We start from the raw sequence: 18,084 nt of genomic DNA on the forward strand, positions 1-18,084 counted from the left end.
GAGGGAGCAGCATGCCGGCAACAGACCAGGCAGCAACATGGTCAGCACATGAAGAGGAAGCAGCATGCCGGCAACAGACCAGGCAGCAACATGGTCAGCACAGGAAGAGGGAGCAGCATGCCGGCAACAGACCAGGCAGCAACATGGTCAGCACAGGAAGAGGGAAGCAGAAAACCATCCATCTTTATTGGTGACCTGACAGCTCAGGCATCATAGCCAATGCACCGTGACAACACCGTTCAGAATAAACAACAATGGACTCAGCAGGATTCCTTGAACACGCACGCACGCTCGCTCGCAAAAGCTCGCACGCGTACTTGTGTACACATTGTTGGACACAAATAGACACAGCCACACACACACACACACACACATTCACAAACACACACACGCAAACGCAGTCCAGAACAGCTAAAGTGAACACAAAAACAGATTCACCAGAACAGCAGTGAATAAACATTCCAATAGACGGAGTTCTAAATATAAACTGGTAAATAAATGAGAAGTAAATGTTTGAATAGTTAAATAAATAAACATATTGCGTTTATTTATCTATTTATTCATTTATTTATTTCTTTTGTAAATTTGATATTTACAGAAACAATAAAGAGCTACATGAAATATCAGTGAGAACACACGAAAACAAAACCCAAAAAATGAATATAATTATCAATACATCACCATTAACTAATAACAGACACATTCAAAATAATACATTATTCCTACATTGTCAACAACTAAAAATAAAACATGCTCTGACCAAAAGAATAAAATAATACCAATACCAGTACTAATAATACTAATACTCAATAGAAAGAATGATAAAAATGGTGACTCTAATGAATGATAATGATGACGATACAGACACATGCGCGCGCGCACAAGCACATACATACGCACACGTACAAACACAGAGGGAGAGAGAGAGAGAGAGAGAGAGAGAGAGAGAGAGAGAAGTCTGATCAAAGAAACGCTTTTCGTTCAAAGACACAACCCGTTCACTGATACACTGACTGAACACACTCAATCGCACTGAATTCACAATCAGTGAAGCGCCGGAGGTAGGTTTGATATTGTGACAGGCTCTGTACTGACTGATGCAAGTTGCCAGTTGGCAGACATTCATTGCTGGTACCAAAAAAAAAGAAAAAAAAAGAGAGAGAGAATGGAAGAGAAAAGAACTGGATTGAAGAGTGACTTGGGGTGGGGTGGGGTGGGGTGGGGTGGGCGGAGTAAAAAGGACCACAACTGACAAAGGTGATGATGAAGACGTGATTCACTACCGTCACAACACAAACATGTTGACAGGCAGTGATTAGTGCTGATCTTCTTCTCTTTTTTCTTGTTCTCTTGGCCTCCTCCCCATTTCATCGTTGTCACACATACGTTTACACCCGTTTAGAATTCCTGAGTCAAGGCTTGGTGTAGCCATTATCGTCCTGCTTGGTCCTGAGACGAACCGTGTGCTTGCTGAAAACAAACAGGAAGTGAGGAAATGAAAGACTGCTGACTGATTCGTTGACTTTTGCTATGTGTTTGCAACACAGGCCACATGTCAAACTTGCGATTGGCTAGTTTAAAGAAATAAAATCCCAAAGGGCGATTGGCTGATTCTCGCAGCTGCTGGGTTTTCAAACTTCGTTTTTTAATGGGTGGGTGCTTGTTTTTAGTTTGATTGATGTATTTGTTTGTGTCTTTGTTTATTCTTATCAACAATACCTTTCAGTGAAGTAAGTATTGCTCAACACTGTCCATCACGTAAATGAAAGACAAGGAAAAACATAGGTACACTCACTTGTTTTTCTTTTTCGTCTTTCATGAGCTGTAACACCCACTACGAGTGGGCAATTAATAGCATGACGTTTTTACTACCGCTGTCAAGGCAGCCATGTTCCGTTTCCGGGAGTGGGTATGTTCTTGTGTTTTTTTGTCTGTTTTTTTTGTTTTTTGTTTGTTTTTTTGTTGTTGTTTGTTTGTTTGTTTGTTTTTTGTTTTTGTTTTATGTTGTTGTTTTTCCATAAACCACCGAACGCTGACATGGACAACGGGATTTTAACTCACATGGGGTCATCAGGTACTGGAAGGCCTGCACTTCTGTTGCCATGGAAAATCGGGGGGAAAATCCGCCTGTAATTCAGCAGGCGCCATGCCGGGGACCCGACCCCAGGACCTCAGACTGACAGTCACAGGTTGGACCTCTCGGCTCCTGGTCCGTCATGGTCTGAAAAAAGGAAATTTCCCCTGCCTGCCCCTGTACCTCCTGTCAAGTCATGACTTCTGTCATGTGATTGACCCTAGTGTTCCTGTCTGCTGGCTAACAATATCCTTGCTGTGCAGTGATCACAGCGGGTTGACGTGTCTTCATGCGTCACGCTTCATCAAACTGGGATTTCAATGGATGTGCTTTCCAATACAGTTTGGAGGATGGCAACTGTTTTCACCACGCGGGATTTCTCTCATGTGAACCTTTGATGCCGATTAAAATTTGTCCTGGAAGTCCATTTCATTTTGCAAGAATTTTAATGATGGATATTGGAATCTATTTGATGCATTTATGCCGAGGTCTGGATTTCTTTTTATTTATTGGATTTGTTGGGGGGGGGGGGGGGGTTAATACATGTAGGTGTTAAAGTGATTATTGTTTTTGTTTGTTTGTTTGCTTAGTGCATGTATCTGTTAGAAGTCATGTCTACAAAGGTTCCTGGTGTATTTGTGGCAGGTTCTGGATTTCTTTCTTTTGTCCTTTTCACGCTGTGGGTTTTCTTTTACTGATGAAATGAACCACTGCCTAAATAACATAGCAATGAGATCAGCCTTAACTGATGTAATGAACCAGTACCTAAATAACATAGCAATGAGACCAGCCTTTAACTGATGTAATGAACCAGTACATAAATAACATAGCAATGAGACCAGCCTTTAACTGGTGTAATGAACCAGTACCTGAATAACATAGCAATGAGACCAGCCTTTAACTGATGTAATTAACCAGTACCTGAATAACATAGCAATAAGACCAGCCTTTAACTGATGTAATGAACCAGTACCTAAATAAAATAGCAATGAGACCAGCCTTTAACTGATGTAATGAACCAGTACATAAAAAACATAGCAATGAGACCAGCCTTTAACTCATGTAATGAACCAGTACATAAACAACATAGCAATAAGACCAGCCTTTGTTTGCAAGAGGAAAGTCCAACACGTCAGCTGAGCAAGGAAACAAAATATCAACACACATTCACAACATGATATCAACACACATCGACACAATGACATCAATACAATGATATCAACACACACATTGACACAATGATATCAACACAAACATCGACACAATGATATCAACACAATGATATCAACACACATCGACGCAATGCGATCAACACACATCGACACAATGTTATAAACACAATCATCGACACAATGATAGCAACACAATCATCGACACAATGATAGCAACACAATCATCGACACAATGATATCAACACAATCATCGACACAATGATAGCAACACAATCATCGACACAATGATATCAACACAATCATCGACACAATGATATCAACACAATCATCGACACAATGATAGCAACACAATCATCGACACAATGATATCACTGACACCCACCCTTCCCCTCTCCACGTACGCACACCGGGAACACGACGTCAACATGTTACTTAATGCAGCTTTAGATAGCACATAGGTAACCCAGCTGCAGACATTGTCACTGTGAACTGTCTTCAACACCACAGTCATCACATGAGGTAAGCTTACAGTTGGGCCAACAGCAATGTGAGAGCTGTATGATCAATGGTTTTCTCACTGCAATGGGAAGTAATCTACAGCTGACAGTCTTTGTGGAGGACTATGACTCAGATCAGGAGGCAAGTTAGAATGACCTCGCTCTTTGTGCCTTTGGGAACCATCCCAACGCCGACTGTTCCTGAAACACTCTTGGCCGGGAGAGTGGGGATGTAACCTGGGCAAGACACTCTCCACAACAATCAGATTCCAGCCCTGATTTTAGGGACAACAGCTGCCTCCACTCTTGTCCTAGTGGTCATTGTAGGACATAACTATAATTCACACAGTCACAGGACAGTTTGCAGCACACCGTGAAACATTGTAGCTGGGCTGTTCGGTCAGTCTGCATCATGAAAATGAAAACATCATCAGACTAGTTGCAAGTGTAACACTGAATAAACACAGTACACAGTACACATCAACAGACTGACAAACAGGTGTAACACTGAAGATACACGGTACACAGTACACACCACCAGACAAACAGGTGTAACACTGAAGATACACGGTACACAGTACACACCACCAGACAAACAGGTGTAACACTGAAGATACACGGTACACAGTACACACCACCAGACAAACAGGTGTAACACTGAAGATACACGGTACACAGTACACACCACCAGACAAACAGGTGTAACACTGAAGATACACGGTACACAGTACACACCACCAGACAAACAGGTGTAACACTGAAGATACACGGTACACAGTACACACCACCAGACAAACAGGTGTAACACCCTGAACCAACACAACACACAGTACACACATGTATCCCTGACTTGACTAACAAACAAACCCAAAGTGGGCATGAACCAAACCTGCTTTGAAACATCTCCACAGGGCAAGACACATTTCTGGTCTGACCTCAACACTGTCATCCTGTTCACACTATTCTGACCTCAACACTGTCATGATCCTGTTCACACCATTCTGACCACAACACTGTCATCCTGTTCACACCATTCTGACCTCAACACTATCATCCTGTTCACACCATACTGACCTCAACACTGTCATGATCCTGTTCACACCATTCTGACTTCAACACTGTCATCCTGTTCACACCATTCTGACTTCAACACTGTCATCCTGTTCACACCTTTCTGACCTCAACACTGTCATGATCCTGTTCACACCATTCTGACCTCAACACTGTCATGATCCTGTTCACACCATTCTGACCTCAACACTGTCATCCTGTTCACACCATTCTGACCTCAACACTGTCATGATCCTGTTCACACCATTCTGACCTCAACACTGTCATCCTGTTCACACCATTCTGACCTCAACACTGTCATCCTGTTCACACCATTCTGACCTCAACACTGTCATGATCCTGTTCACACCATTCTGACCTCAACACTGTCATCCTGTTCACACCACTCTGACCTCAACACTGTCATCCTGTTCACACCATTCTGACCTCAACACTGTCATCCTGTTCACACCATTCTGACCTCAACACTGTCATGATCCTGTTCACACCATTCTGACCTCAACACTGTCATCCTGTTCACACCATTCTGACCTCAACACTGTCATCCTGTTCACACCATTCTGACCTCAACACTGTCATCCTGTTCACACCATTCTGACCTCAACACTGTCATGATCCTGTTCACACCATTCTGACCTCAACACTGTCATCCTGTTCACACCATTCTGACCTCAACACTGTCATCCTGTTCACACCATTCTGACCTCAACACTGTCATCCTGTTCACACCATTCTGACCTCAACACTGTCATGATCCTGTTCACACCATTCTGACCTCAACACTGCCATGATCCTGTTAATACATCTCTGACCTTTACTTGTTGGGTCAGGAGGAACTCCTACAAATGTTTGAGCAAGACGCACGGAGCAAACTGTTGAAGACATAGCAGACATTCCAAGCATTCTCAGAACACGAGCAGATCACAGTGTGTGCCGGCATGGTCCTCATTCCACACGTGTTCTGACTGCAGTTTTCTTCAGATCCTGTCAGAGTCACGCCCTGTCAATGTAATGCCCTGTCAGTGTCACGCCCTGCCAATGTCACGACTTGTCAGTGTCACGCCCTGTCAATGTCACGACTTGTCAGTGTCACGCCCTGTCAGTGTCACGCCCTGTCAATGTCACGCCCTGTCAGTGTCACGCCCTGTCAGTGTCACGCCCTGTCCATGTCACGCCCTGTCAGTGTCACGCCCTGTCAGTGTCACGACTTGTCAATGTCACTCCCTGTCAGTGTCACGCCCTGTCAATGTCACGCCCTGTCAGTGTCACGCCCTGTCAGTGTCACGCCCTGTCAATGTCACGCCCTGTCAGTGTCACGCCCTGTCAGTGTCACGCCCTGTCAATGTCACGCCCTGTCAGTGTCACGCCCTGTCAATGTCACGCCCTGTCAATGTCACGCCCTGTCAATGTCACGACTTGTCAGTGTCACGCCCTGTCAATGTCACGCCCTGTCAGTGTCACGACTTGTCAGTGTCACGACTTGTCAGTGTCACGCCCTGTCAGTGTCACATCCTGCCATGCCCTGTCGCCAACGATTGGTTCAGCATCACTGTGATTCTGGTATCGTGCATTGTTAGCTGTTGTTCTCAAACGTTTCCTCACTTTGAAAACGACGTTTTGCTAATTGCTGGACAGTTACATGTATTCATCTTGGAAAGATAAACTTTCACCCCACTGTCCTCTGGGATTTCTCTGAAAGATGAACAGTCATACCTGAACAGAAATACTTTGAAAAGTCACACCTGAACAGTCATACCTGAACAGACAGACACACCTGAACAGACACACCTGAACAGTCACACCTGAACAGACACACCTGAACAGACAGACACACCTGAACAGACATACCTGAACAGTCACACCTGAACAGACACACCTGAACAGACAGACACACCTGAACAGACACACCTGAAAAAGACACACCTAAACAGACACACCTGAACAGACAGACACACCTGAACAGACACATCTGAACAAGACACACCTGAACAGACAGACACACCTGAACAGACACACCTGAACAGTCACACCTGAACAGACACACCTGAACAGACAGACACACCTGAACAGACAGACACACCTGAACAGACACACCTGAACAGACATACCTGAACAGTCACACCTGAACAGACACACCTGAACAGACAGACACACCTGAACAAGCACACCTGAACAGACACATCTGAACAGACACACCTGAACAGACACACCTGAACAGACACACCTGAACAGACACACCTGAACAGGCACACCTGAACAGACACATCTGAACAGATACACCTGAACAGTCATACCTGAACAAGACACACCTGAACAGACACACATGAACAAGACAGACATGAACAGACACACCTGAACAGACAAACCTGAGCAGAATCACCACGAACACACGCACCCTGAACACGATGGACATACCCCCAGACATCAGTGACCAGCTGAGGACACAGACGACCTCCAGCCTCCCGCCACCTTCTCCTCCCCACCCACATTACCACCTCACCCCCCTCCCAAGAAGGCAACCCGTCTCGAAGGCCACCTGTCCCAGCTAGCCACACAGGTGAAGGAAAGTACACATGGCCACACACAGAAGGTCCCCCTAGAGAACAGAAAGTTGCCGGTTGTCCCTGAGAAGGCAGCTTTCCCGACGAAATCTCCTGTCCCATGAAGGCTGGTGACCTGCCCCATGAAAGATGACTATGTGTCGTCAACACGTCTGCCAGGTGTCCCATGACGTCCATTTGTTCGAGTCCATTTGGCTGTGTCCCAGGACAGGTGTGTGTGTCCCAGGACAGGTGTGTGTCCCAGGACAGGTGTGTGTGTCCCAGGACAGGTGTGTGTCCCAGGACTCCAGCAGTGGTGAAGAAGGCAGGCTAAGTGTCGGTTGACTGAGCGTTGAAGTACCGCAGCAGAATGTCCACGAGCTCCGGGCACCAGTCCCTCAGCAGGCAGAGGGGCTTGGTGACCAGGTAGGGCACGAACACCTCCCTCTGACGTAATGCCCCCCCTCGGACCACCGCCAGGGCCACGTCCGCGGGGTCAGCCGGGGTCATGCTGTTCAGCATTATCTTGCTGCCGAAGCTGTGCAGTTGGTGCAGCGAGTTCTGAGTTCCTAAGAAACAGACAACATTATATTCACTACCACCGTCATCATCATCACCATCAGCAGCAGCAGCAGCAGTAGTACCAGCAGTGACACCAGTCTCTTGCTACTAAAGCTCTGCATACTATTCGCCTAGTTCTGGGTTCATAAAAAAAAAGACCTCATCATCGTCAGCAGCATCGTCGTTTTTGTCGTAATCATCATCATTATCAGCTATCAGCATCATCGTCGTCGTCGTCATCTTACTGTTGTCGAACATTTGTAGCAGGCATTCTGAGTTCCTGGACAGACAGCCACTGCAGTGCTCATTTCATGGTTTTGACTATCATCGTCAATGTCGTCACAAACATTATCATCATATATATTATCATAATCAGAATCAGCAGTAGAGAGAGCAGCAGCTGGCGACAAGGACGACGACGACGATGACGATGATACTGTGGTGCTGATCATGTGGTCATGGATACTGTCATGTGGTGTCTTTATCATCACCTGTGAGAGGAAACGTGGACTGTGCAAGAAACACGAGAAGAGGTGAGTGGAGGGGGAGGAGGGGGAGGGGGAGGAGGGGGGAGGGGGAGGAGGGGGAGGACGAACAAGATGCAGGACAACCAATGAGTCTACGCCCTGCACAGAACGACTCCTGCACCTCCCTGCCCTTCTCCCCCACACCGACACCCTCCTTTCTGTCCTCCCCCCACCCCGTGCCGTGAAGGCAGGACAGCAGACAAGGAACTGACCGACCAGACCGATGGTGCAGAGAGTGATGGAGAAGGGCGGAGTGTCCTCCATCAGCAGCTCGTTCCGCAGGGAGGAGAAGAAGCCGAACAGAGCGAACTTGGTGGCCGAGTACGCTGCCACGAAGGGGATGCCCACCTTTCCTGTGCACACATATATAGACAGATAGACAAAAAGACAGAGATGAACAACGGCGATAGTCACATATATACAGACACAGACACAGACAGACATACAGACACAAACAAAAAAACACACACTCACCCCCTCACCGCGCACACACACACACACACACACACACACACACACACTTCCACTCACTCTCTCTATCATATACATATATATATATATATATATATATATATATATATATATATATATATATATATATATATATATATATATATATATATATATATAGGGAGTTAGAGAGAGAGAGAGACAGAGAGAGAGATTTCTAAAATTTTTAATTATGCGCTCTTCCCAACACGCATCCTCTGCACAACCTTCTATACTATTATCTATTACCGAGAGGAAAAAACAAAACACAGTAGAACACGACAATCCGACATTTTTGTTGTTAACACCCACCGCCCACTCCATCTATTCAACCCCACACTCCATCTTACGCACCACACACCCCATCTTATCCACACACACCCCATCTTATCCACCCCACACCCCATCTTATCCACACACACCCCATCTTATCCACAAAGACCCCAAATTATCCACACATACCCCAACTTATCTACACACACCCCATCTTAACCCCCCCACACACCATCTTATCCACACACACCCCATCTTATCCACACACACCCCATCTTATCCACCCCACACCCCATCTTATCCACACACACCCCATCTTATCCACCCCACACCCCATCTTATCCACACACACCCAATCTTATCCACACACACCCCATCCCACACCCAATCTAATCCACAAACACCCCATCTTATCCACCCCACACCCCATCTTATCCACCCCACACCCCATCTAATCCACACACACCCCATCTTATCCACACACACCCCATCTTATCCACACACACCCCATCTTATCCACACACACCCCATCCCACACCCCATCTTATCCACACACACCCCATCTTATCCACACACACCCCATCTTATCCACACACACCCCATCTAATCCACACACACCCCACCTCATCCACACACACCCCATCTTATCCACCCCACACCCCATCTCATCCACCCCACACCCCATCTCATCCACACACACCCCATCCCACACCCCATCTTATCCACATACACCCCATCTTATCCACCCCACACCCCATCTAATCCACACACACTCCATCTTATCCACACACACCCCATCTAATCCACACACACCCCATCTTATCCACACACACCCCATCTGATCCACACACACCCCATCTTATCCACCCCACACCCCATCTAATCCACACACACCCCATCTCATCCACACACACCCCATCCCACACCCCATCTAATCCACACATACCCCATCTTATCCACCCCACACCCCATCTAATCCACACACACCCCATCTTATCCACACACACCCCATCTTATCCACACACACCCCATCTAATCCACACACACCCCATCTTATCCACACACACCCCATCTTATCCACACACACCCCATCTAATCCACACACACCCCATCTTATCCACCCCACACCCCATCTAATCCACACACACCCCATCTCATCCACACACACCCCATCCCACACCCCATCTAATCCACACACACCCCATCTAATCCACACACACCCCATCTTATCCACACACACCCCATCTTATCCACCCCACACCCCATCTAATCCACACACACCCCATCTTATCCACACACACCCCATCTTATCCACACACACCCCATCTAATCCACACACACCCCATCTTATCCACACACACCCCATCTTATCCACACACACCCCATCTAATCCACACACACCCCATCTTATCCACCCCACACCCCATCTAATCCACACACACCCCATCTCATCCACACACACCCCATCCCACACCCCATCTAATCCACACACACCCCATCTAATCCACACACACCCCATCTTATCCACACACACCCCATCTTATCCACCCCACACCCCATCTAATCCACACACACCCCATCTTATCCACACACACCCCATCTTATCCACACACACCCCATCTAATCCACACACACCCCATCTTATCCACACACACCCCATCTTATCCACCCCACACCCCATCTAATCCACACACACCCCATCTTATCCACACACACCCCATCTTATCCACACACACCCCATCTAATCCACACACACCCCATCTTATTCACCCCACACCCCATCTAATCCACACACACCCCATCTCATCCACACACACCCCATCTTATCCACACACACCCCATCTTATCCACATACACCCCATCTTATCCACCCCACACCCCATCTAATCCACACACACTCCATCTTATCCACACACACCCCATCTAATCCACACACACCCCATCTTATCCACACACACCCCATCTGATCCACACACACCCCATCTTATCCACCCCACACCCCATCTAATCCACACACACCCCATCTCATCCACACACACCCCATCCCACACCCCATCTAATCCACACACACCCCATCTTATCCACCCCACACCCCATCTAATCCACACACACCCCATCTTATCCACACACACCCCATCTTATCCACACACACCCCATCTAATCCACACACACCCCATCTTATCCACACACACCCCATCTTATCCACACACACCCCATCTAATCCACACACACCCCATCTTATCCACCCCACACCCCATCTAATCCACACACACCCCATCTCATCCACACACACCCCATCCCACACCCCATCTAATCCACACACACCCCATCTAATCCACACACACCCCATCTTATCCACACACACCCCATCTTATCCACCCCACACCCCATCTAATCCACACACACCCCATCTTATCCACACACACCCCATCTTATCCACACACACCCCATCTAATCCACACACACCCCATCTTATCCACACACACCCCATCTTATCCACACACACCCCATCTAATCCACACACACCCCATCTCATCCACCCCACACCCCATCTCATCCACCCGACACCCCATCTCATCCACACACACCCCATCATATCCACACCACACCCCATCATATCCACACACACCCCATCTCATCCACACACACCCCATCTTATCCACACACACCCCATCTCATCCACCCCACACCCCATCTCATCCACACACACCCCATCATATCCACACCACACCCCATCATATCCACACACACCCCATCTCATCCACACACACCCCATCTTATCCACACACACCCCATCTTATCCACCCCACACCCCATCTTATCCACACACACCCCATCTTATCCACAAAGACCCCAAATTATCCACACATACCCCAACTTATCTACACAAACACCATCTTAACCACCCCACACACCATCTAATCCACACACACCCCATCTTATCCACACACACCCCATCTTATCCACCCCACACACCATCTAATCCACACACACCCCATCTTATCCACCCCACACCCCATCTTATCCACACACACCCAATCTTATCCACACACACCCCATCCCACACCCCATCTAATCCACAAACACCCCATCTTATCCACCCCACACCCCATCTTATCCACCCCACACCCCATCTAATCCACACACACCCCATCTCATCCACACACACCCCATCTTATCCACACACACCCCATCTTATCCACACACACCCCATTCTTAATGTATATGATAAACATGCTCCATTCATAACAAAACGTGTCAAAAGCTATCCTAAACAGCCGTGGATGACTAAAACCATTGATGATAAGATTAAGGAAAGAGATTCGTCTCTCTCAGAAGGTAAGAAAGATGAATTCAGAAAACAACGTAATCTTGTAAATGCTTTGAAACGTTCAGAAAAAAAGAATTATTTTCAAGAACTTATTTCCACAAAATCCAATAATAAATTGATTTGGAAAGCAATAAATCAGTTAAATAATAAACATAATATCACGCAATCCACAACAACTAACGACATATCAGCAGAAAACCTAAATACACATTTTTGTAATGTAGCTAACTCAACAGTAGGAACTAACATGTCATCCCTTAATTCACTTGATATTCTCGAAACCTTTTGTAACACTAAAAATATTTCATCACACCTTGATATCCCTCTTATGGATGTACATGAAGTTTACTATGCTCTTTCCCACTTAAAACAAACAGGTTCGAAAGGTATTGATGGTATAGATGGAAAGATATTAAAACTCTGTGCTCCTATAATTGCCGAAACACTTACTTATGTCTATAACCAATGTATCACAAAAAAGATAATTCCTAAATCTTTTAAAGTCGCGAAAGTAGTACCCATTTTTAAGTCAGGAGACCGTACAGACCCTTCCAATTACAGACCAATTTCAATTTTATCAATATTGTCAAAACCTTTAGAAAAACACATTAACAAATATATCCTTAATCACTTCAATCACTACAAATTATTTCATCCAAATCAGTCTGGTTTCAGGTCCAAGCACTCCTGTCATACAGCACTCACTAACTTAGTCGAACAATGGCTCACAAATATAAACAATAATGAAATTACTGGTGTTCTCATGGTGGATTTTATGAAGGCATTTGATGTGATAGACCACACTCTTCTTTTGAAAAAACTAAAATTATATGGCTTTTCTGGAAATACACTTGACCTCATATCTTCATTTCTATCAGACAGAAGACAAATTGTATCTATGAATGAATCTCAATCCTCTTTACAGTCTATCTATTACGGAGTTCCTCAAGGTTCAATTCTTGGTCCAATATTGTTTTCTGTTTATATAAATGATTTGCCTCTATTTATTAATGCATTATGTGAGATGTTTGCAGACGATACAACAATACATACAAATCACACTACAATAGACAAAGTGCACTATGCTCTACAACAAAGCATTAATGATATAGTTAGATGGTCCAATTTAAATCACATGCGTCTCCATCCAAAAAAAACGAAATGTCTCATACTCACCACCAGACAGAAACGCCAAAATTTTTCACACAACCTTCCACCCTTTTCCATTAATGGTCATCCAATAGAAGAAGTTGATAATCATAAAATTCTTGGAGTCACCATTGATAACAACTTATCTTGGTCCAGTCATATAATGTCATTATGCAAAACCCTATCCAAAAAGATTTATCAGCTTTCCAGAATTAAACATTTTCTTGATTTGCATTGTAGAAAATTATTCTTTTTTGCTTATATTGAATCACATATTAACTATGCGTCAACACTCTGGGATTCAGCTAGCGATAATATACTAAAACCTTTACTAAGTCTGCATAGACGAGCTCTTAAATTAATCCTCCTGAAATCTTCATCACTGACTGCTGACGACTACAGACATTTAGATATTCTTCCCCTAAAGCTTAAACTTGAATACAACAAAGCAGTTTTTATTTTTAAAATCATGTCTAATTATGCTCCATCTTTGAGAGATAGATTTCCCACCACGCTAGTCCGCCAGACCAACAAGATTAAGATCCCCATTCCAAGAGTAGATCTGTTTAAATCCAGTCTCATTTATTCAGGAGGCTGTTTATGGAACAATATTTCATCCAATCTTAATGTTCAGAAAAGCATTCAAGAATTCAAAAAACATTACCATACACGCCTTATGGACAATTATGTCAACAATCCTACTTAACTTGACTTTATCTTATTGAATACGCATATATAGTTTAATTGTATGTCTAACCGCTATCGCACTACTTAATGATATACAACCACAATCAATGTCCTGAATACTTTTTTTTGGGGGGGGGGGGCAGGGGGGGGAGGCTTGGGAGGGGCTGTGTGGTTTTTTTTGTTGTTGGTTTTTTGGTTTTTTTGTTGTTTTCTTGTTCTTTTTTTTTTTTTTTTTTTTTTTTTTTTTCTTTTTTTTTGGGGGGGGGTGGGGGAGGGGGTGCATGGTTTGATCTTTTTCCTTCATGATATGATGATGTTTGTATCATGATTATGTAGATGTACATGTTTATTATGTAGATGTTTAAATGTGAATGTGAATGTCATGTCTTTATTTCTTCATCTCTTTGCTACTTTGTGGATGTTTTGATTCATTTTCATTTTCCATTTGCCCTGAGGGCTGGATGAAAAAAAGCACATGTATGCTTATTCCACTTCCCTCAATAAAAAACTTCGTTCGTTCGTTCGTTCGTTCGTTCGTTCGTTCGTTCCCACACCCCATCTTATCCACACACACCCCATCCCACACCCCATCTTATCCACACACACCCCATCTTATACACACACACCCCATCTAATCCACACACACCCCATCTCATCCACACACACCCCATCTTATCCACCCCACACCCCATCTTATCCACCCCACACCCCATCTCATCCACACACACCCCATCCCACACCCCATCTTATCCACATACACCCCATCTTATCCACCCCACACCCCATCTAATCCACACACACCCCATCTTATCCACCCCACACCCCATCTAATCCACACACACCCCATCTAATCCACACACACCCCATCCCACACCCCATCTAATCCACACACACCCCATCTAATCCACACACACCCCATCTTATCCACACACACCCCATCTTATCCACCCCACACCCCATCTAATCCACACACACCCCATCTTATCCACACACACCCCATCTTATCCACACACACCCCATCTAATCCACACACACCCCATCTTATTCACCCCACACCCCATCTAATCCACACACACCCCATCTCATCCACACACACCCCATCCCACACCCCATCTAATCCACACACACCCCATCTAATCCACACACACCCCATCTCATCCACACACACCCCATCTTATCCACCCCACACCCCATCTAATCCACACACACCCCATCTAATCCACACACACACCATCTTATGCACACACACCCCATCTTATCCACACACACCCCATCTAATCCACACACACCCCATCTAATCCACACACACCCCATCTTATCCACACACACCCCATCTAATCCACACACACCCCATCTTATCCACACACACCCCATCTCATCCACCCCACACCCCATCTCATCCACCCCACACCCCATCTCATCCACCCCACACCCCATCTCATCCACACACACCCCATCTCATCCACCCCACACCCCATCTTATGCACCCCACACCCCATCTCATCCACACACACCCCATCTCATCCACACACACCCCATCTCATCCACACACACCCCATCTCATCCACACACACCCCATCTCATCCACCCCACACCCCATCTCATCCACACACACCCCATCTCATCCACACACACCCCCATCTCATCCACCCCACACCCCATCTCATCCACACACACCCCATCTCATCCACACACACCCCATCTCATCCACCCCACATCCCATCTTATGCACCGCACACCCCATCTCATCCACACACACCCCATCTCATCCACCCCACACCCCATCTCATCCACACACACCCCATCTCATCCACACACACCCCATCTCATCCACACCACACCCCATCTCATCCACACACACTCCATGTCATCCACACACACCCCATCTTATCCACACACACCCCATCTAATCCACACACACCCCATCTCATCCACCCCACACCCCATCTAATCCACACACACCCCATCTAATCCACACACACCCCATCTCATCCACACACACCCCATCTCATCCACCCCACACCCCATCTCATCCACCCCACACCCCATCTCATCCACACACACCAGGACACATACTCTGTCCCTCTACCCTCCCCCTCCTCACCTTCCTTCCTTCATCCCCACTCCTTCTCTTTCTCTCTCCCTTTCCTTTCTCTTTTTCCATCCCCACTCTTTGCTTGCGAGTACATGCATGTTTTGCTCTTGGGTATGTGGATGCTGTGCTTACGAGTACACACAAGTTTTACTTACAGGTAAATACACCCTTATGTGTGGTGAGACGGAGAGGTGAGATGGTGGTGAGAGCTGTGTGTGCCAGTTTCCAGGATTGTCCTCACGATTGATTGTAATGCCCCCGGTGTGTGAAGGGCTTCATTGCTGAACGGACATTAAGATAATTGTCATCCTCACTCCCTCACTCTCTTTCTCTCTCCCCTGTCTCTTCATCCCCCCCCCCCCCCCCCCGCCAGTGAAGCCATGAGGAGGGAGCTGGCAGCCGTGTCCTCTCCACCCCACCCCCACCCCCACCCCCCCGCCAGTGAAGCCATGAGGAGGGAGCTGGCAGCCGTGTCCTCTCCACCCCCCACCCCCACCCCCACCCCCCGCCAGTGAAGCCATGAGGAGGGAGCTGGCAGCCGTGTCCTCTCCACCACCACCACCACCCCCCACCCCCACCCCCCCGCCAGTGAAGCCATGAGGAGGGAGCTGGCAGCCGTGTCCTCTCCACCTCCTCCTTCCAACCCCTTCCCTTCCTCCTCCATCCCCCTCCCCTCCGGCCCCTCCCCCCTCACCCGCCAGTGAAGCCATGACGATGAGGGAGCCAGAGGCCGACTGCCGGAGCCAGGGGGAGGCGGCGGAGGCGAGGTGGATGTAGGACCTGAGGTTGACGTCCAGCAGGGAGCGGAGAAGGTCAAGGTCGTGGCTGGAGCCGTTCCAGGCGGCCAGGGGGTGGGTCAGGATGTGGTTCAGCACCACCACGTCCAGTCCGCCCAGCTGCCGCACCGACTCCTTCGGGAGGGGGTGGGGGGGTGGGGGGGGACAGAGTTTGGTATATATTTCATATGTGTCGTGTTGTAACAGCAGCAGCAGTAGTAGTAACACAGACAAACACGCGCGCTTGCCCGCGCGGGCACACACACACACACACACACACACACACACACACACACACACACACACATTGTTATTTACCTGAATGACGGTATCCGCAGAAGACATGTTCGCCATGTCCGCCACCACGTATTCATACACCGCTCCCTGAGGTCCCAGCTCTCTGCACCGCTCTACCACCTGACACATACACACTAAAATAGTCCCTCACATTTCGCGGAGAAATATAACCGTCTTTAACATTTCAGGCCAAAAGATATAAACCCTCTAAACGAACCCACGGCAGCAAAAGGACATCTACGTAGGAAATCCTCTCTGATGTCAAATAAAAATGATACACTTGCAGACATGAAAAAGAAAATGAAAGTTGTGAAAAAAATGTATCACAATACAATAAAATATAATACAATACAATGCATTATACACTGCCATACAATACATTGCAACACAAAACAACACAACAAAATACAATAAAAAATACACAATACAGTGCAACAAGAGTTGCCCCAGGTACAATTTCTTAATAAAAGTCAGTCTAATTTACATGTGTGCGTGTGCGCGCGCGCGCTCGCGCGCTATTTCACATTCTGTGACAAGTTGAACGT

General features: G+C 46.6%; 1 protein-coding gene across 1 annotated transcript in view; it reads right to left on the bottom strand.

Moving 5' to 3' along the window:
• Positions 1-547: 547 nt before the first annotated feature.
• Positions 548-18,084, bottom strand: part of LOC143277953 (hydroxysteroid 11-beta-dehydrogenase 1-like protein) — a 44,442-nt gene continuing 26,905 nt past the window's right edge. The window contains exons 4-8 of the mRNA XM_076582934.1: positions 17,561-17,659; positions 17,161-17,377; positions 8,655-8,795; positions 7,315-7,923; positions 548-1,470 (exon numbers count right to left, since the gene is read on the bottom strand). Coding sequence (XP_076439049.1) covers positions 7,685-7,923; positions 8,655-8,795; positions 17,161-17,377; positions 17,561-17,659 — 696 coding nt within the window. The 3' untranslated portion in view covers positions 548-1,470; positions 7,315-7,684. The remainder of the gene's footprint in view (positions 1,471-7,314; positions 7,924-8,654; positions 8,796-17,160; positions 17,378-17,560; positions 17,660-18,084) is intronic.

The sequence above is a fragment of the Babylonia areolata genome, chromosome 35, assembly GCF_041734735.1.
Source record: "Babylonia areolata isolate BAREFJ2019XMU chromosome 35, ASM4173473v1, whole genome shotgun sequence".
Classification (NCBI taxonomy): Eukaryota; Metazoa; Mollusca; class Gastropoda; order Neogastropoda; family Buccinidae; genus Babylonia; species Babylonia areolata.